Raw genomic sequence first — 15,827 nt, 5'->3', positions numbered from 1 at the left:
ACGAATGTTTCAAAGGAATGAACAAATTTGGATTTGTAGCCCATCGGTTCTATCTGGCAATACGACTCCAAGGCGCAGGAGGAAATGTACAAATCCTCTTAAATCAATTGCGACATTTAGGGAAAACAACCGAGCGCCTTGCTTGGCTGGAGATCATAAGGGCACCGCCATTGTGACTTATTAACAATGAGCATGAAACAGCCATGGAGTCTGTCAGGGACTTTGGAAGGCAAAGGAGAATCTCGTCTCGTTCTCTCATAATGTAGCCATGTAGGGTAATCCTTTCTTCCTTCTCCTGTTACCTTGCAGCCAGGGGAGGGGGGAACTGGTCTCTGAGGGCGCCACAAACCCATTGTTTGGTTGGAGGAATTCAGATTGACGGAGAAAAAGTTTGCTACATGACCTTCGTTGAAGGACCAAGACCAAGAAACAAAAATCCATCCCTACCCCTTCATTAGGGCAAACCAAAACCACACAAAATGTTGCATGAGTTTTTGTGTTGAGCAGAAATCTTCCTCGTGTTGCAATTCTGAAATAAAAGAGTAGTGTTTAGGAGCGCAGACTTCTAATCTGGCAAGCCGGAATTGATTCCCCGCTCCCCACATTCAGCCAGCTGGTCAACTTTGGGCTTGCACTGATAAAATTGTGCCGACTGAGCAGTAATATCAGGGCTCTCTCAGCCTCACCTCCCTCACAAGGTGTCTGTTGTGGGGAGAGGAAAGGGAAGGCCATTGTAAACCGCTTTGAGACTCCTTCTGATAGAGAAAAGTGGCATATAAGTACCAACTCTTCTTCTTTTAAATTAACTCCCACCCATTCAGAAAACTCTTCCAGGGCTATCAAGAAACTCCATGATTTCATGAATCCGTGCTTGAGAAAGCCCAATCTAACCACTGTCCCACTCCACCTCTCTCTGTTTACCTTCTGTTCAGTCTCTGAAACCTCATCTTCTGATCCATTTCTTCTCTGTCCCCCCCTTTCTTCCATCGGGCAGGCAAAGAGATCAAGGAATGAACACTATGGACTCAGCTTCTCAGCCAAGGAGCTCTCAACTGGGACGGAAGAATTTGCATGCTAGACCATCGCCAGAAGCCAGCAAGCAACATGCATGCGTCTGGAGTCTCGGACTTGATGCGGGTGAATCATCAAAAGAAACAAACAAACAGAAAACTGATGGGGGGGAGGGTGTTTTTTCCACTTTTGTTATGTAGCTTTTTTCCCCCTGTACAGATTGGTGCAAATACTGGACAGATAAATTATGGGGGTCAGGGGTAGAATTTGTTGGAGGCAGGGTATTCTTATGGTTTGGTTTCTGAAAATTTAATCCTTCCCCCCCCCCTTGTTTTTGTTCCTTCCTGAATGCCCTAATAACTGCATTTGTTTTGGCCTTTGTAGAAGCAGAGGCTGGGTGACGGTTTCAAAGTGAGAAGGAAAGTTGAATCCGTTTCAGGGGCAGCGCCTACCGCCACAGAGTGGACGAGACAGAAACGAGATTCGGGGCAAAGAAGGGTCATTGATGAATTATTGCATAAACTAGCAGCACCAGAATCACTGTTTGGCTCAGGCTGCATAGCTAGTGTGACTGGAGGGTTTTTTATTATAGCGGACCGGAAAGAACCACATGACTTGCTCTGCTCTATTGCTGTTTGGGAGATCTTTTAGCTGGCCTCTGTTGGCCATATAGTTCATGGAGGAGCACAGCAGAAACCCTGGCTTGATTTCTCTTGGGTCCCAGGTTCAAGACTTGCAAGCCATTTGGGCCCTGGTGGCTCTGGGTTTACCGGAGAGTAATGCAGTGCCTGGCCTTGGGGGAAATCGTTCCAGGGAAGAAAAAGAAAAAAAGACGACGGGGATTCGATGACTTATTTTAACCACTGTTGAAAAGCTTGCGTTCCTTTCCCCCTGCCTTTTATTTTATGTTCAGAGCGTTGGCAAAGGGGGAAAAAATGGAATTATGAATGTTAATCTTGATTTCTATGAAATGATAAGCAGATGCCCGGGAGTGGGGTGAAAGCTTCCTCGTGATTGGGACATTCAGGAAGAGTGCTGAGATTTAGAGCCCTGAAAAGGCGAAGTCTGGGCAAAGGCACCGAAGCCACAAAACATGTGTAACCATCAAAACATGTGTTTGTGGTTTTAGGCTTGTTTGGGTTTGGAGTTTTATTTTTGCAGTTTTGGTGCTTTTACCAAGGCTTTGTGCTTTCAGTATGGGTCTTCGAGCCCAGAGTACGCAAGGTGAGAGACAGGAACTTTTTGGGATAGGATGGAGGTCAAGGCATTGCTGGTTCAGGTAGCCATAGTGCCCTAATTACACCCGAAGGAGTCTAAATCAGCCGACAATCACCTTCCCTTCCTCTCCCCACAACAGACACCCTGTGAGGTGGGTGGGGCTGAGAAAGCTTTGAGAGAACTGCGACTGGTCCAAGGTCACCCAGCTGGCTGCATGTGGAGGAGTGGGGAATCAAACCCAGTTCTCCAGATTAGAGGCTGCCACTCTTAACCACTACACCCAGCTGGCTCTCTAAGGGAGGAGAACCAAACCTTTTATGCCTGTGAATGAGCCCTCTCCAAATTGCAGTCCCCCCCAAAAAAAAAATCTGTAAAAGAAAAGCTTTCCCAAGGCAAAGGACCCCAATGTGACAGCAGCAGTGAATGGATCACCTTCTCCTGTCCTCTATTTGCATGTGTGAACATTCTTAATGCTAACTTCTGGAAAGCTGAATTTGTAATCTTTGGGTGCCTCTTTTATAAGACTCAGGAGCCTTGCCCAAAAACTTTAGGGAGAAAAGTCAGCTGAGATCAGGGGAACAGGAGTTTGGGTGGGAAGGTGAATTCCTCCCCGGTCCTGTATGCTAGTATTCATGGCATCTTTTCCACATTTATTAACCCTTCACCTAATTTTATGAACTTAATGCTAATAAATGTTCACTCACGCTGACTTTTTCAGGGATATATGTGTAGTTGAGGGCTAAATTAGGTTTCTAGTATTGGGTCTCAGGCTCCACCATCTATGAAAAAAGAATTCAGCCATAATGCACTTAGTCACCCTTCCTTTAAAGGGAGAACAATCTCTCGTCTTAGCATCTATCCCAGGCTCTCTAATTTCTGTTCCATGTGAAAATTTCCAAAACTATGCAGTAGAATCAAGTTCCTCTGCAGATTGGTCCCTACCCAGATTCCCCCAAATTGACCCTCCAGATTAGGTTTGACCACTGAGCTATTGAGCAATTTTTTTTTCAAGATGGAAAAGAAATGCTTTGGAGTTGGCAAGCTCAGGAAGTAGCATTAGCCTCAACCATATTATGACCCTGGGGCCGTTTTCTCAGTAGCTCACCTGCTGGCTAGGGAAGAGGGGTTCCCGCAGAGCATGTGCAGAATGCACTTTCCTAACGACGTTTCAGAGGGTAGCCTTCAGCAGTAGCTGGTCTGTAGCAGAAAAGCTGGATTCGAGTCCAGCAACATGACTTGGGGTTTCTGAATCAAGAGTTCAGCAGATGATTTCGCAATTCAGCTCTAGAAGGGAATAGTAAAAGCTGTTAGAAAGAATTCCTGTATGTTTCCAAATCCTAATTAGAGGAGGGCTCCCATTCAAGTTGGGCACGTAAGAAGGTGTCTTCGGCTGCCACCTGAGCTGGCAGGAGTGAGGTGTCATTAAAGCAAGCCAGGAGGGAGTTACCATCTTGTACCCCTGAGCACCAATAAAAGAGGGGAAGGACCTGATGCATTTTCTGCTGGGGAGCAAGAGGCAGAGGTGGAGATCTACAGCACCGATCAGAAACCAGGGGGGTCCTCACCTGGACCTGCACCTGATGTCCTCACCTGTGCTTAGCATTTGTGTACCTTTCTCCCCCTCTCTCATTTTCCTTATCACTTTCCTTGGCAGCTAATTTTCTCTGAGGAAAGGGGCAGGGGCAGTTAGAGGAGAGAAATAAGCAGAGAAACAACAGAACCAGGAAGGAAACCTGCAAACTATCACCATGCCATTTTTTTTCTTTAAAAGGTCTGCAATGAGCAATCTCTGAATGAGTGCTAAGGCAGTGTTTTCACCTCCAACTTAAAACTACATCCAATTTAATTGCCATAGCTTCCCAACTAGGAATATGGGAAACTGCAAAAGGATTAGAATGAGACATTTTCCCAGCTCCTGTGCAAGATTAATACTCTTTTGGGGATGGAGGGGGGTGGGGTGAGAGAGGCCATTACAGTGTGACTGGTTGCAATTGAGTTGGCGGGTTGTGGTTATTGGTGGTCTTGCACTAGTGCAAGTGTGAATTATCTCTGCCATGGGCAAATATGGCCTGGATGGATTCTTTGATGCCCCGCTGTTCTGGCACTGCTATTTGCTGCAGGCATGCACACATGTGGAAATGGATGCAAGAAATGTTTCGGAGTAATCGCTTGGAGGGGGGGGGTGGATTTTGGAATAGCTTGAAACTTTACCAGGACCAGCGAGGCACATTTCAGAATCTCCCTAGATCTGCCTGCCCTTCAAACTAGTATCGGTAAGTAAACAAGTAGTGATGGAGGTTATGGAATTGGAATTTGTTGGGGGAATAATAATAATCTGAATAAGAGCCAAGCTACGCATTCAGCAAAAGAAGACCTTGAGCTTTCCCATTGGTCCCGTGCCATGTGAAAAAAAACACTGTTATGTGTTGAGCACGTGAAGCTGCCTTCTACTGAGCCAGACTTTTGGAAGATCGAGGTCAGTGACTCTCACTGGCAGCTTTAGGCTCTGAGGCCTGATCCTTTTCTTCATTTGGAAATGCCAGGGATTGCACCAGGCACTTTCTGCACGCCAGGCAAATGCTCCGCCGTTCAGCCATGGGCCCTCCCCTGTTCTTGCCAGTCCCAAAGGCATAGGAGGAGGCTTGCCAGGAAAAAAGATGCCAGCCCAGCATGTGTGTTTGTTCCCGTCCTTTAAGTCCACCCCTTGCTTCTGCCGGCTCATCTTCCATTTTATCTGAGCTCCTTCTGAGGGCATGTGAGAGGTATAAAACTTAAAGATCTTTTCCCAACCTCACTTAATCTATCTTGGCTTCCGTTCAAAGAATTCTGGGAACTTCCGGTCAGAAGGCAGTTGCTTTTTTGGGGGGGAGAGAGCTGATTTGAAACCATTGATCACTTACGGGAAGGCCAGAAAAATGGCTCTCCTTTTCCAGAAGTTCTTGAGGAAATGTTTACTTAGGGAATTATTTATTTATTTTTCGCCCTCATTGTCACGTTCATACAGTCAAATTTGACTGGCTGTGTGACAAGGCGACTTCATGTTTTTGTTACCCCCACGTGATCTCTCATTCTGATGGAGGGTGAGATTGGTTCCAGAATGGGGAGGCAGCAGCACCCAGGGAAGAAAAGGCATGCGTAGGAAGAAAGATGAATTGAAAAAAAATAAGTATGAAATAATCAAATAATAAATCTCCAGTTTTTCTGTTCAGGGTCTGCTCTGGGTGGCCAGACTTCTGCTCACCCCCAGCCTGTTGAAAGCGGGACATTAGAGCCGCTGAAGGGTACAACACAAAAAAAGGAAGGGTAACAATAGAATATCAACAGAAAAACAAGGAACCTTTCCAAGGCAATATTCTTGCAATAATATATATATTCAATCCCAGTACAATTTTTTTAATATACATGAACGGTTTCTAGATAATTTCCGTTTTCAATATGTTCTTCAGTGGTTGAGTCCTCCAATATAAGATTGTGGTTACAACAGTGGGAAAATCCTACAGAATTTCCTTATATTAGTGTACCTTTGAGCCAATGGCCTATTGATCTTAAAACACTAATATAAGGAAATGCTATAGGAAGGGAAGAGGAGCATGAGGGGGCGTGTCTGAAGCCACTTCCTGAGGATTGTGGGTAGGAGTGTAGCTGGCCAATTGGGCAGAAGCCCCGCCTTGAGAAATAAACTAGAATTCTCTGTGGGAAGCCATGATGGTTAATCTAGTACGGTTTGAATTTGACAAGTCTCCAGTTTTCATTAATACATACTTGGGTTCCACTCAAGACCCACGAGGAAGCTACCGCCTTTCCAGATATTGAGACATACACAAGAAGTGTGTCGGTGTTTATTTAACTATTTGGGTTTTTTTTTAAAGGAAATCACAACATTGACCTTCGGATGTCCTCACAGATACCATTAAGACAACGATCCTGTAGAACTGTGTGCCAATTTTTCCCTCCAATGAACCCACCCTTTTTTCTTGATCACCAGCATTGTATAAAAAGGAAAAATAAGAGGGGAGGGGAAGGCCCAAGAGCATCTCCAGGTGTCTGGATATGTGTAGACTTGAATTATACTACTGAGTTGGGTGAAGCTGTACAGAATATTTTGCATGAAATACGTTGTTGCTGTATTTAATATATAAATGTAGTCAAGGGGTTTTAATATGGAGCTTTTGGGGGCGGGGGGGGGACACCTTTCTAGATTCTGTGTGGTTACAGGGGAGTTGTTTTGAGAAACAAAGAAAGAAAACTTATTCTTCATTTTCGACTTGCGTGGTGTGTGTGTTTTTTGAGTCGAGGGGGCTGTTTTTTTGTTTTTAAAAAAGAATTGAAAGAAAATATATTTGTTTTTGTTAGTTGTGAAGTCGTGTCCGACCCATCGCGACCCCATGGACAATGATCCTCCAGGCTTTCCTGTCCTCTACCATTCCCCAGAGGCCATTTGCTTCAGTGACTCCATCCAGCCACCTCATTCTCTGTCATCCCCTTCTTCTTTTGCCCTTAATCGCTCCCAGCATTAGGCTCTTCTCCAGGGAGTCCTTCCTTCTCATGAGGTGGCCAAAGTATTTGAGTTTCATCTTCAGGATCAGGTCTTCTAAAGAGCAGTTGGGGCTGATCTCCTCTAGGACTGACATCCATGTTATTTGGAAATGGAGCGCTCAAATGTGTGGCTAGGCTGTCAACCTCCAGGAGGTGCTAATGATCTTCTGGTGACAGAAGTCAGTTGCCCTGAAGAAAATGGGTACTTTGGAGTCCCTTCCCTCCCCAAACCCCTCCCTGTCTCTCCCAACCCAGAGCTGTCAACCCTAGACAAGAATCAATATTTCCTTACCTTCTGGGTGTTGGAGGTTACACTTGCTAATTAACAATTTAAGTATTTCACTCCTAAGAGCTAGTAGGGCAGCCTTTATCATTGAGAAAACCCTGAAACATTCTTCAGGCTTCAAGAAACTCTAGAAGTGGTGTGATCATGCAGAATATGGATGGGAGGCATAGCTACACATCCACCTGGGCTTCATCCCTTCCCACCCCTCCAAGTCTATCATTGGCCATTTGGGGGGGAAGGGGTCTGCATGACCTTATAGGGTCATATCACCTGATGCATATCTAACATATTTAAAAAATATATTAAAAATTAATTAACTCCCACCCATTCAAGCAACACTTCCATGACCATAAAGAAGCTCCAGAGTTTCATGAACCCCTGATTGAGAAAGCCTATAGTAAAGGGTTGTTGATGTGGAACACAACTACTGGCACGCTCCCTCAAACGGAAATGATAACGGACATGATGCCTATTGTTCCACCTTAGGGGGCGTGTGAGTAGATAGTGTTGCAGTGGCAGAGCAGCAAGGCAGGCTCAGGGCTGGGCCTTGGAGCTCTGCCATGTCAGTGCCTGTCTTCCCAGGCCGGTCCCACCCCCTGGAGAGTGGGGCTAGCCTGGGACAAGGGGAGACACCGCAGCCAGCACCAGAAGAGCTCCAAGGCTCAGAGCTGGGTCTCAGAGCTCTGCTGTGACACATAAGGAGGGGGAAGGGGGAGTGTGTGTGTGTGTGTGTGTGTGTGAGGGAGGGAGGGACCAGGAAGGAGAGGTAGGTGGGAGAGTCAAGAGGGGAGTGGGGAGAAAGGAGAGTGTGTGTGTCAGAGAGTGAGGGGGAGCGACCAGGAGGGATGGGGAGAGGGAAGGGGAGTCTGACAGAGAGGGAGGGGGCCAGGACCAAGGAGTCCCACATCACATATGTGTTCCACAAAACCTGCGATAGTCGGACTCTCACTAGATTTTTTTTATAGCCACAGCATGTCCACCAACCTTTTCTGACATGGTATCTTCTCTCCCTACAAGTGCAGACATATTCCTCCCTATGCACATTTGGGGTTTATCGTGCGTTGGAGGCAGAGAAAAGACTTTTAAGGCTCTTTGTATCCCATTTGTTCTAAATGAAATATGGAGGAGACATCCCCACAAAATGAAAAATTAGGCCAAGCATTTACCTCAGAGATTCCCTTTTAAATAAATATGAAGGACGTTTAGCCACATCCCCCAGCCAGTCTCTTTACCACACAACCATGAACAAACAAGCTCAAAACCACCTACATTAAAAAAAAAAATTAAAATATCTCATGAAAACAATGGCTGAACATCTTTCAGATGACATGAGCCTCGCTCGGTATTCGTACTTCTTCGAACAAGCAGGAAAAACAAGGAACGGAACGATCCCTTGAAAGAAGACGCTACAAGATGCTACAAATAGATTTTAGGGGAGGAAGAGCTTCCCTCAGTCAGTATCACCAACCATGAATTACTAATATAATTCACCCCCGTGGGCGACAGGGAGAAGCCTGGCTTCTTTCTATCTCCCATTGGTGAGGCCTGCGCTTCTTGGTGGTTTATTTTGGGCTCTGACCATAAGTCTAACAGAAAAAGCTTGTGGAACTGATTTAAGGTCCCATGAGGCCCTGATCTCCTCCGAAGACTTTCAACGATGCATGGCCAATTCCCAATGACCCGCTCGCCCTGACTAAAGCCGACAACCGCACAGAAACAAAAACACACGAAGCACTGCTTGTTTTGAATGGTGGACAACCGTGGGCCAACATGAGATGATCGCCTTGAGAGGAAGGTAAACTGTCTCAAAATGCCTTTTGTGCAACTATCTTGTGACAGGGAACAAGCCACAAGGCCCTGGGTCTCCAATACTGTACAACCAATTATTCCAATGTAATGAACAGACACTCAGGGAGTCATCAGTCTTCGGTTAATTCTTTAATAAGCAGAATTCTTAATCAATCCTAGTGGGGTTCGATGCGTTATAACAGTATAACAAGAGTATACATCTGTTATGAGACTGTTCTTCTAACCTGAAGTTTCCAGTTGAAAACTTGAGTATTCGTTCGTGACATTTGTTAAGTATATGCTTATACAGTTGTTATTATTTTTGAACAGTCGTTAATTAGAGTTTTGTATATTTTTAAGAATTTGACGCCCCTTGATAAAGCTGCACAGCGAAACGGGTTGGGATTGATTAAGAATGCTGCTTATTAAAGAATTAGCTGAAGATTGAAGGCTCCCTGGATGTCTGTTTATTACACTGGAATAATTGGTTGTACCATATTGGAGTCCCAGTTCCTTGCTGCTTGCTCCCTGTTTGGTCTTTCACTGACCGTTTATGCACTGAGAACTTCACTGCCCCATCTCCCGTGCAGGAGCACAAATCGGGGGCGGATGAGATGCACCAGGCCAAATGCTCCCCCATGTGGGTGCAGGAAGAGGTGGGGCAGCTTGCCACGACTAAAACTCCAGCCTGCAGCCTGGCATGAAACCTCCAGTGCATAAACGGTCACTGTGTTTCACCCCTCCTATTTCCTTCTTGCTTCATTTGTGACAGAGCATCAGGCTGGGGTAGGGCTACCAATTATGCTGGGGAGTTTAGGAGCAGGAGAGGTGGCTATTGGCCAGCGCTTTAAATATTGAGACAGGAGGTTCCCACCTTACACCTGCCTGTGAGTAACCCACTCCTGGTAGATAATAGAGAGGCATTCCCCCCCTCCTTTTTAAACATTAGAATTAAGAGTTGCATTTTATTCATACAGCCAAAAAGAAGAGCTGGTTTTTTTATATACCACTTTTCACTACCCAAAAAAGTCCCAAAGTGACTTACAAACACCATTCCCCTCTTCTCCCCGCAACAGATTGCATGTGAGTTAGGTGGGGCTGAGAGAGCTCTAAGAGAACTGCTTTTCAAGAACAGATCTAAGAGAACTGTGACTAGCCCGAGATCGCCTAGCTGGCTGCAGGTGGGGAAGTGGGGAATCAAACCCAGTCGAGATGGCTGGGCCATGAGTGGAGGTCTATAAATCTAATCAATCAATCAATCAAATTCTTCAGATTGGAGCCTGCCATTCTTTAACCTTCTCACCATGTTGGCGTGTATGTGGAGGAATTAATCACTCTCAGAGACGTTCACTCCTGCATTCTTGCATAATTCACTGATCAGTGAATGCCACCTGAGTCACTCAGTCGGGGATAGCCAAGAGCAGACACTCATCCAGAGATGCAACGGGAAACCTCCTTTTTAAGATCGGAATACACCACTCACTTGACGTGGCACAATTACCAGTGCCCAGCAAAGACAAACTAGGAAAAGGTAAGGTCGGAGTTCTGAGTCACACACAGAGGAAGCAGACAATCCCTTCTGCCAAACCATACTCAGGAATCTAATTTATTTTGCTCCGGCCTGAGAGTCGTTTTCTCAAGTTCTATTGCCCGGCAGTGCATAGAAGAAGAGTTGGTTCTTATATGCCGCTTTTCCCTACCTGAAGGAGGCTCAAAGCGGCTTACAGTCGCCTTCCCATTCCTCTCCCCACAACAGACACCCTATGAGGGAGGTGAGGCTGAGAGAGCGCTGATATCACTGCCCGGTCAGAACAGTTTTATCAGTGCCGTGGCGAGCCCAAGGTCACCCAGCTGGTTGCATGTGGGGGAGTGCAGAATCGAACCTGGCATGCCAGATTAGAAGTCCGCACTCCTAACCACTACACCAAACTGGATAAGCTATGCCTAGTAATGTTTGTGGGGTTCTCTCCTTTCCCTCAAGGGCTTTATTATTTTCGTCATGTTGACCCTTCTCAGTGCTGCTTTTGTGTACAGCCACCTGCCATTTACCGTCTTGGAACGTCTATATGCTTCTGGATATGGGTTATTTGCTTCAAACAAAAACTTCTGGCGAGGTACCTTGACGGTAATCCATGCGGATCATTTTGGATTTATTCCCCCGTGCGAGTGACTAGGGAGTGGCAGGGTTCTTGTGCCTTGGAGCAATATGGATTCATTGCATCATTTGTAGCATTTGGAAGAGAGCCTGTTTGCTCTGGAAACACTTTTTCTTTTCTTTTCTTTTCTGGCTTGCATCTCACTGCTCCGGATTGTATAGATGGATTTGTATGGCAGAGCTGTAGCCAGAAATGCTGTAGTGACTGGGTGCAAGAACCTGGCAGAGGGAAAGGAGGACGGATCTTGGCGGTTTAATAGGTGGCTGTTTCCCCCTTCTCCATTTTTTTTATCTTCACAACAATCCTGTGAGGTAGGTCAGGAAACTTCACAGCTGAGCAAGGAATTGAACCCGGTTCTTCCTGGTCCCAATGTCTGGAGATAGACTGTATCACTTTGTGCTCACCTGGCCCTCAAAAACATCCTTAACCATGTACAGAAATTTCCCAAACTGATGAGCGACATGCTGAGTCCTCATTTGGGTGTTTTTGTGGTATGATTTTTTTTGTCTTGGGTGGGGAGTTGCTTTCTTTTTAATTTACAATTGATCTTTCTGCATGCTCAGGGAATCTCTGAAAGATGCTGAAATCCCTGCTGTGGCTGTGGGATGCCTTGTATCACAGCTCCACTGAGCTTTCAAGCAGTGGCTGGACAGAGACTTATCAGGAACCTTTTAGGCCAGGGGTAGTCAAACTGCGGCCCTCCAGATGTCCATGGACCACAATTCCCAGAAGCCCCTGCCAGCATTCGCTGGCAGGGGCTTCTGGGAATTGTGGTCCATGGACATCTGGAGGGCCGCAGTTTGACTACCCCTGCTATAGGCTGATCCTGCATTGAGCAGGGGAACAGACTAGATGCCCTATATGGCCCCTCCCAACTCTACAATTCTAGGATTCTATAGTACTCTCTGTTACTGTGTCTCGGGGCGAAAGTTGGACAATGAAGAAAGCAAACGTAGATTCCTTTGAAACATGGTGTCAGAGGAGGGCTGCCAAAAGACCAAGAAGTGGATTCTAGACCTAATCAAGCCTGAACTCTCCCTAGAAGCTAAAATGACTGAAAAAAGGCTACCAGACTTTGGACACATTATGAGAAGACCAGAGTCATTGGAAAAGACAATAATGCTCGGAAGAACTTACCCACAGGGTCGTTGTGAGGATAAAAAGGAGGGGAGAACGGTGTCTAATGTCCATTGGAAAGAAAGGCAGAGTAGAAATGCAGTCAATAAATGTCCATTCCTTCCGCTACCCGATTAATCTCACAAGAACCCTAACAAGGCTTCATTGAGAGCGAATGACCGGCCCAAATTAACCCAGTGAGTTTCATGGCTAAGGGGGATTTGAACTTGGACCCCGCCATTGTACATGAAACAATTGATTCCAGGTGGCTAACCAGTCCACCTTCGTAGTTAATTGGCTGTTTTCATTTGGCCAACCTGCCACCGAAACCTGAACACTTATACCAGAGCTGCTTATATTAGATTAGATCGATCTTTATTTATAACAGTGTTGTGGACTTTTGTCACCAGGGTAACCAAGCCCTTAACTGGCAGATGGATGTCAACAAGTAGAAAAGGGACGCCGACTGCAGTGCTCCCCCCCCCCAAGGCTGTGAGAAGGAGGGGCCGGAGATTCCAGGGAGAGCCCCCCCCCCCCCGATTCCTTTGTAAATTAGCCCTCCTGTCCCTAAGTGAGGCTTAAAAGCAATTTAGCCGAATATGGGGAAAGCAAATGGAGGCTGCAGCAAAACAAAGGGATTTGGGAGGCTCAAGAAAGGAGAGAGAGTATCCCAGGGGGAAACAAGGCAAATTTCAGGGGAAGAACAAATGTCCGCTCTTGCATATATTCAAAAGGGAATGGTGCACCTGAGAACGCTTGCTGGTAGTTATTCTCTTTTGGCTGGTGGGCTGAGTTCCCTTCTGCTTCTGTGTGACCTTTCTGGGCTGTGTTAGTGCCCTCCTCTTAGGCTGCCAAACAGGCTTGAACTGGTCACGGACAGGCCAACTGATCCATGAAAAAGCAGATGGCTGCCTGGTGAATACCCAAGGTGAACCAAACCAGTAGGTTGTTGAGCATCCGAATTCCTCCATTAATTAATTAGAAGAAGAGTTGTTTTTTTATACCCCACTTTTCACTACCCAAAGGAGTCTCAAAGCTGTTTCCAATCGCCTTCCCTTCCTCTCCCTATAACAGATACCCCGCAAGGTAGGTGAGGCTGACAGAGCTCACACAGAACTGCTCTATGAGAACAGCTCTAACAGGACTGTGACTAGCCCAAGGTCACCCAGCTGGCTGCATGTAGAGGAGGATTGGGGAATCCAACCCAGCTCTCCAGATTAGAGGCTGCCGCCGCTAACCACTACACCAAGCTGGCTACACCAGTTAGCCAAATCAGCTGAGTCAGGGTGGAATAGAAGTCTAATAAATACCAACAACAACCCATTAATAATAACAGTAATAATCATCATCATCCATGAATTGGTCCAATTACCTTTTTAAACCATCTTAAGGGCATAGTCCTGATTTGTAGCAAGTTTATTTATTTATACTTTGATTTATGTGCTGCCCCTCTCCAAAGGGTCTCCAAATTCAATAAATTAAATTAAATGTTCTAAGTTGAGCGCTGTAGTGCTAAACCGATATCAAACTCCAGTGCTATAGCAGAACGATTGCGTCCCTTGAGCCAAGGCATCTCACTGTTGCTGCTGTTGTACTGAAGCGCTATAGTGCTCAACTTAGAACGTTTCCTCCCAAAGAAAAAGTCTGTGGAAAATCATGCTGTGAAAAAGAGAGTGTGTGTGTGGGGGGGGGGGAAGTAGTATGGGGGGGGGAACTCCATGGACATTTTAAACAGCACACCACAGCAATCTGGAAACACAACGTAGAGGAAGAAAATGGAAGAAAGCCATTTCTCTAGAAAACGGCTTAATTACGCTTTGCTCGTCTAACACAAGTGGCTTCTTATGAACAGGTAAATAACTTGCACTAGCTAAAATACATCTGTCTGAAATGACGGAAAGAAGCCCATTAGCAACCAGTTACGAAAGCAGAACACAAGGCCAGCTTGAAAAAAGCCGGTGCCCTTACCTAGTTGTTGTCTGTGGCTTGCATGGCAACAGTTCCACATCAGAGTGAAGCATGACCACCGGCTGAAAGCCCTGAACAAACCGATTTAGAATGTGGGTTTTCTACTATGGAATAAATTAGGGAATTGGATGCGGGGTGGGGTGGGGGGGTGGGGGGGGGGAAATAATTGGCTCTGAATCTTTGCCACAGAGCGGCAGAGAACGGGATTCGAATGGAGTTACCGGAGGGACCGCTGATAACCATCGGATCAGAGGTCCTGGGGCAGACTTCAGAATCTGATGGAAATATTTTATGCTCTGGATCTGAATTGCAGCAGGCAGGCCTTATAAAGCAAGCTGGTTCAGTTGGAGGAAATGGCTTCCGACTGCCAGGATGAAATCAGGCCTTGTAGGGAAGCCTGAGTACCCCCCCTGCACCGATGTGGTGACAGTAAGGAAGCCGAGAGGTCTAAATTTAACAGCAAAGTGGCTTGTAAAAGATGTAATCTGTCAGTTAGAACTTACGGCCAAATCCAGACCTTCTTCATGCACGGTGTGGGAAGGGGAAGGAACTGCTGTGTGTCTCCTGCTTTTCAACCCCATCGGCTGAGCAGGTGGGATACTATGGGAAACGGGTGGATCAGGCCAAAAGTTCATCTAATCCAGCACTTTTTCTGCCCCATGGGCAAAACAGAAGCTTCCAAGAAGTTCGCCAGCAAGGTACAAAGGCCTTCTCAAACTGTGTTTTTTAGGGATATACTGTCTCTGCCCATGGAAGCTCTATTTATGATAATCACAACAAACAAGAGCATCCCTGGGGATCACACCAGCGGTCCCATTCTGTCTCCCATGGGGCTAATTGGATTTGTTCAGCATGCCCAGAATCCATACTTGAATGTACCAGCCCCCCCCCCCCCCATACTGTTACCATCCTTAATGAGCAGGATTCATAGGTACACTGCTTCTTAACATGGGAGTTCATATCCCATCTAATAACTTTTTAACGCCAAGGGAGCTTTCATTGTACGGATTATATAGCTACTTTGTAGATTCCACTCAGAGATGGAATAAAATAAGTACACCCCACCCACCACCCGCTTTTGCTTAAAGAAGCAAATCTCCCAAATGCCACATAGGCCCAGTATGCACGGAGTGGAAGATCCGCATTCGGGGTGGAATGGCGGCAGCTAAAATAACCAATTATGCACGCTGCAGGCAGCAACCGGGTGCAAAGTCAACGTATGCCACTGAAAAAGCCGCGTTAGCGAGATGTGGAAGAAAGTGGAGCTTCCCAGGACCAGGGCGCAACCAGAAGCGGCTCCGGAGTAGCCGCGTGCATAATTGGATACTCTGGGTTTTGCCGGCGTTGCGTTGCGTTCCATCCCGTGCATAAGCGGTTTGCTTCGCTTCTTCCTCCATGACGCCGTTTCAGCGCCTGTGCATAATAGGCCATAGATGGCATTTGGAATGGGCACAACATCATGTGGATGATGTTAAACACCACACAAAATAAAATAAAAATAACACAGTTAAAATGGGCACAACATCATGCGGGTGTTCCCCTTTTATACAGGGACTTCCTGTTTTCCGTCTGTGGGAAATCTTCCCTGTAGAAGCAGCTTAGATCAGCTCCGGCATTGCCTGAAGATCTTGCATGCAAAGTGGGTATGGTTTCACAACGGGAACTGTGACTTGAAGTGACAACCAGTTTTTCACATCATCCCTAGATGATCACTTTGCATGCGGCACGCACTGAACATGGCACACCAT

General features: G+C 46.3%; 1 protein-coding gene across 1 annotated transcript in view; it reads left to right on the top strand.

Moving 5' to 3' along the window:
- The window catches only part of ATP2A3 (ATPase sarcoplasmic/endoplasmic reticulum Ca2+ transporting 3), an 88,699-nt gene extending 82,209 nt beyond the window's left edge, over nt 1-6,490 (top strand). The window contains exon 21 of the mRNA XM_077311143.1: nt 995-6,490. Within this exon, the coding sequence (XP_077167258.1) occupies nt 995-1,014 (20 nt within the window). The 3' untranslated portion in view covers nt 1,015-6,490. The remainder of the gene's footprint in view (nt 1-994) is intronic.
- The last annotated feature ends 9,337 nt before the right edge of the window (nt 6,491-15,827 follow it).

This window comes from Paroedura picta, chromosome 15 (genome assembly GCF_049243985.1).
Source record: "Paroedura picta isolate Pp20150507F chromosome 15, Ppicta_v3.0, whole genome shotgun sequence".
NCBI classification, from domain to species: domain Eukaryota; kingdom Metazoa; phylum Chordata; class Lepidosauria; order Squamata; family Gekkonidae; genus Paroedura; species Paroedura picta.
This window is presented reverse-complemented; position numbering and strand designations above follow the sequence as displayed.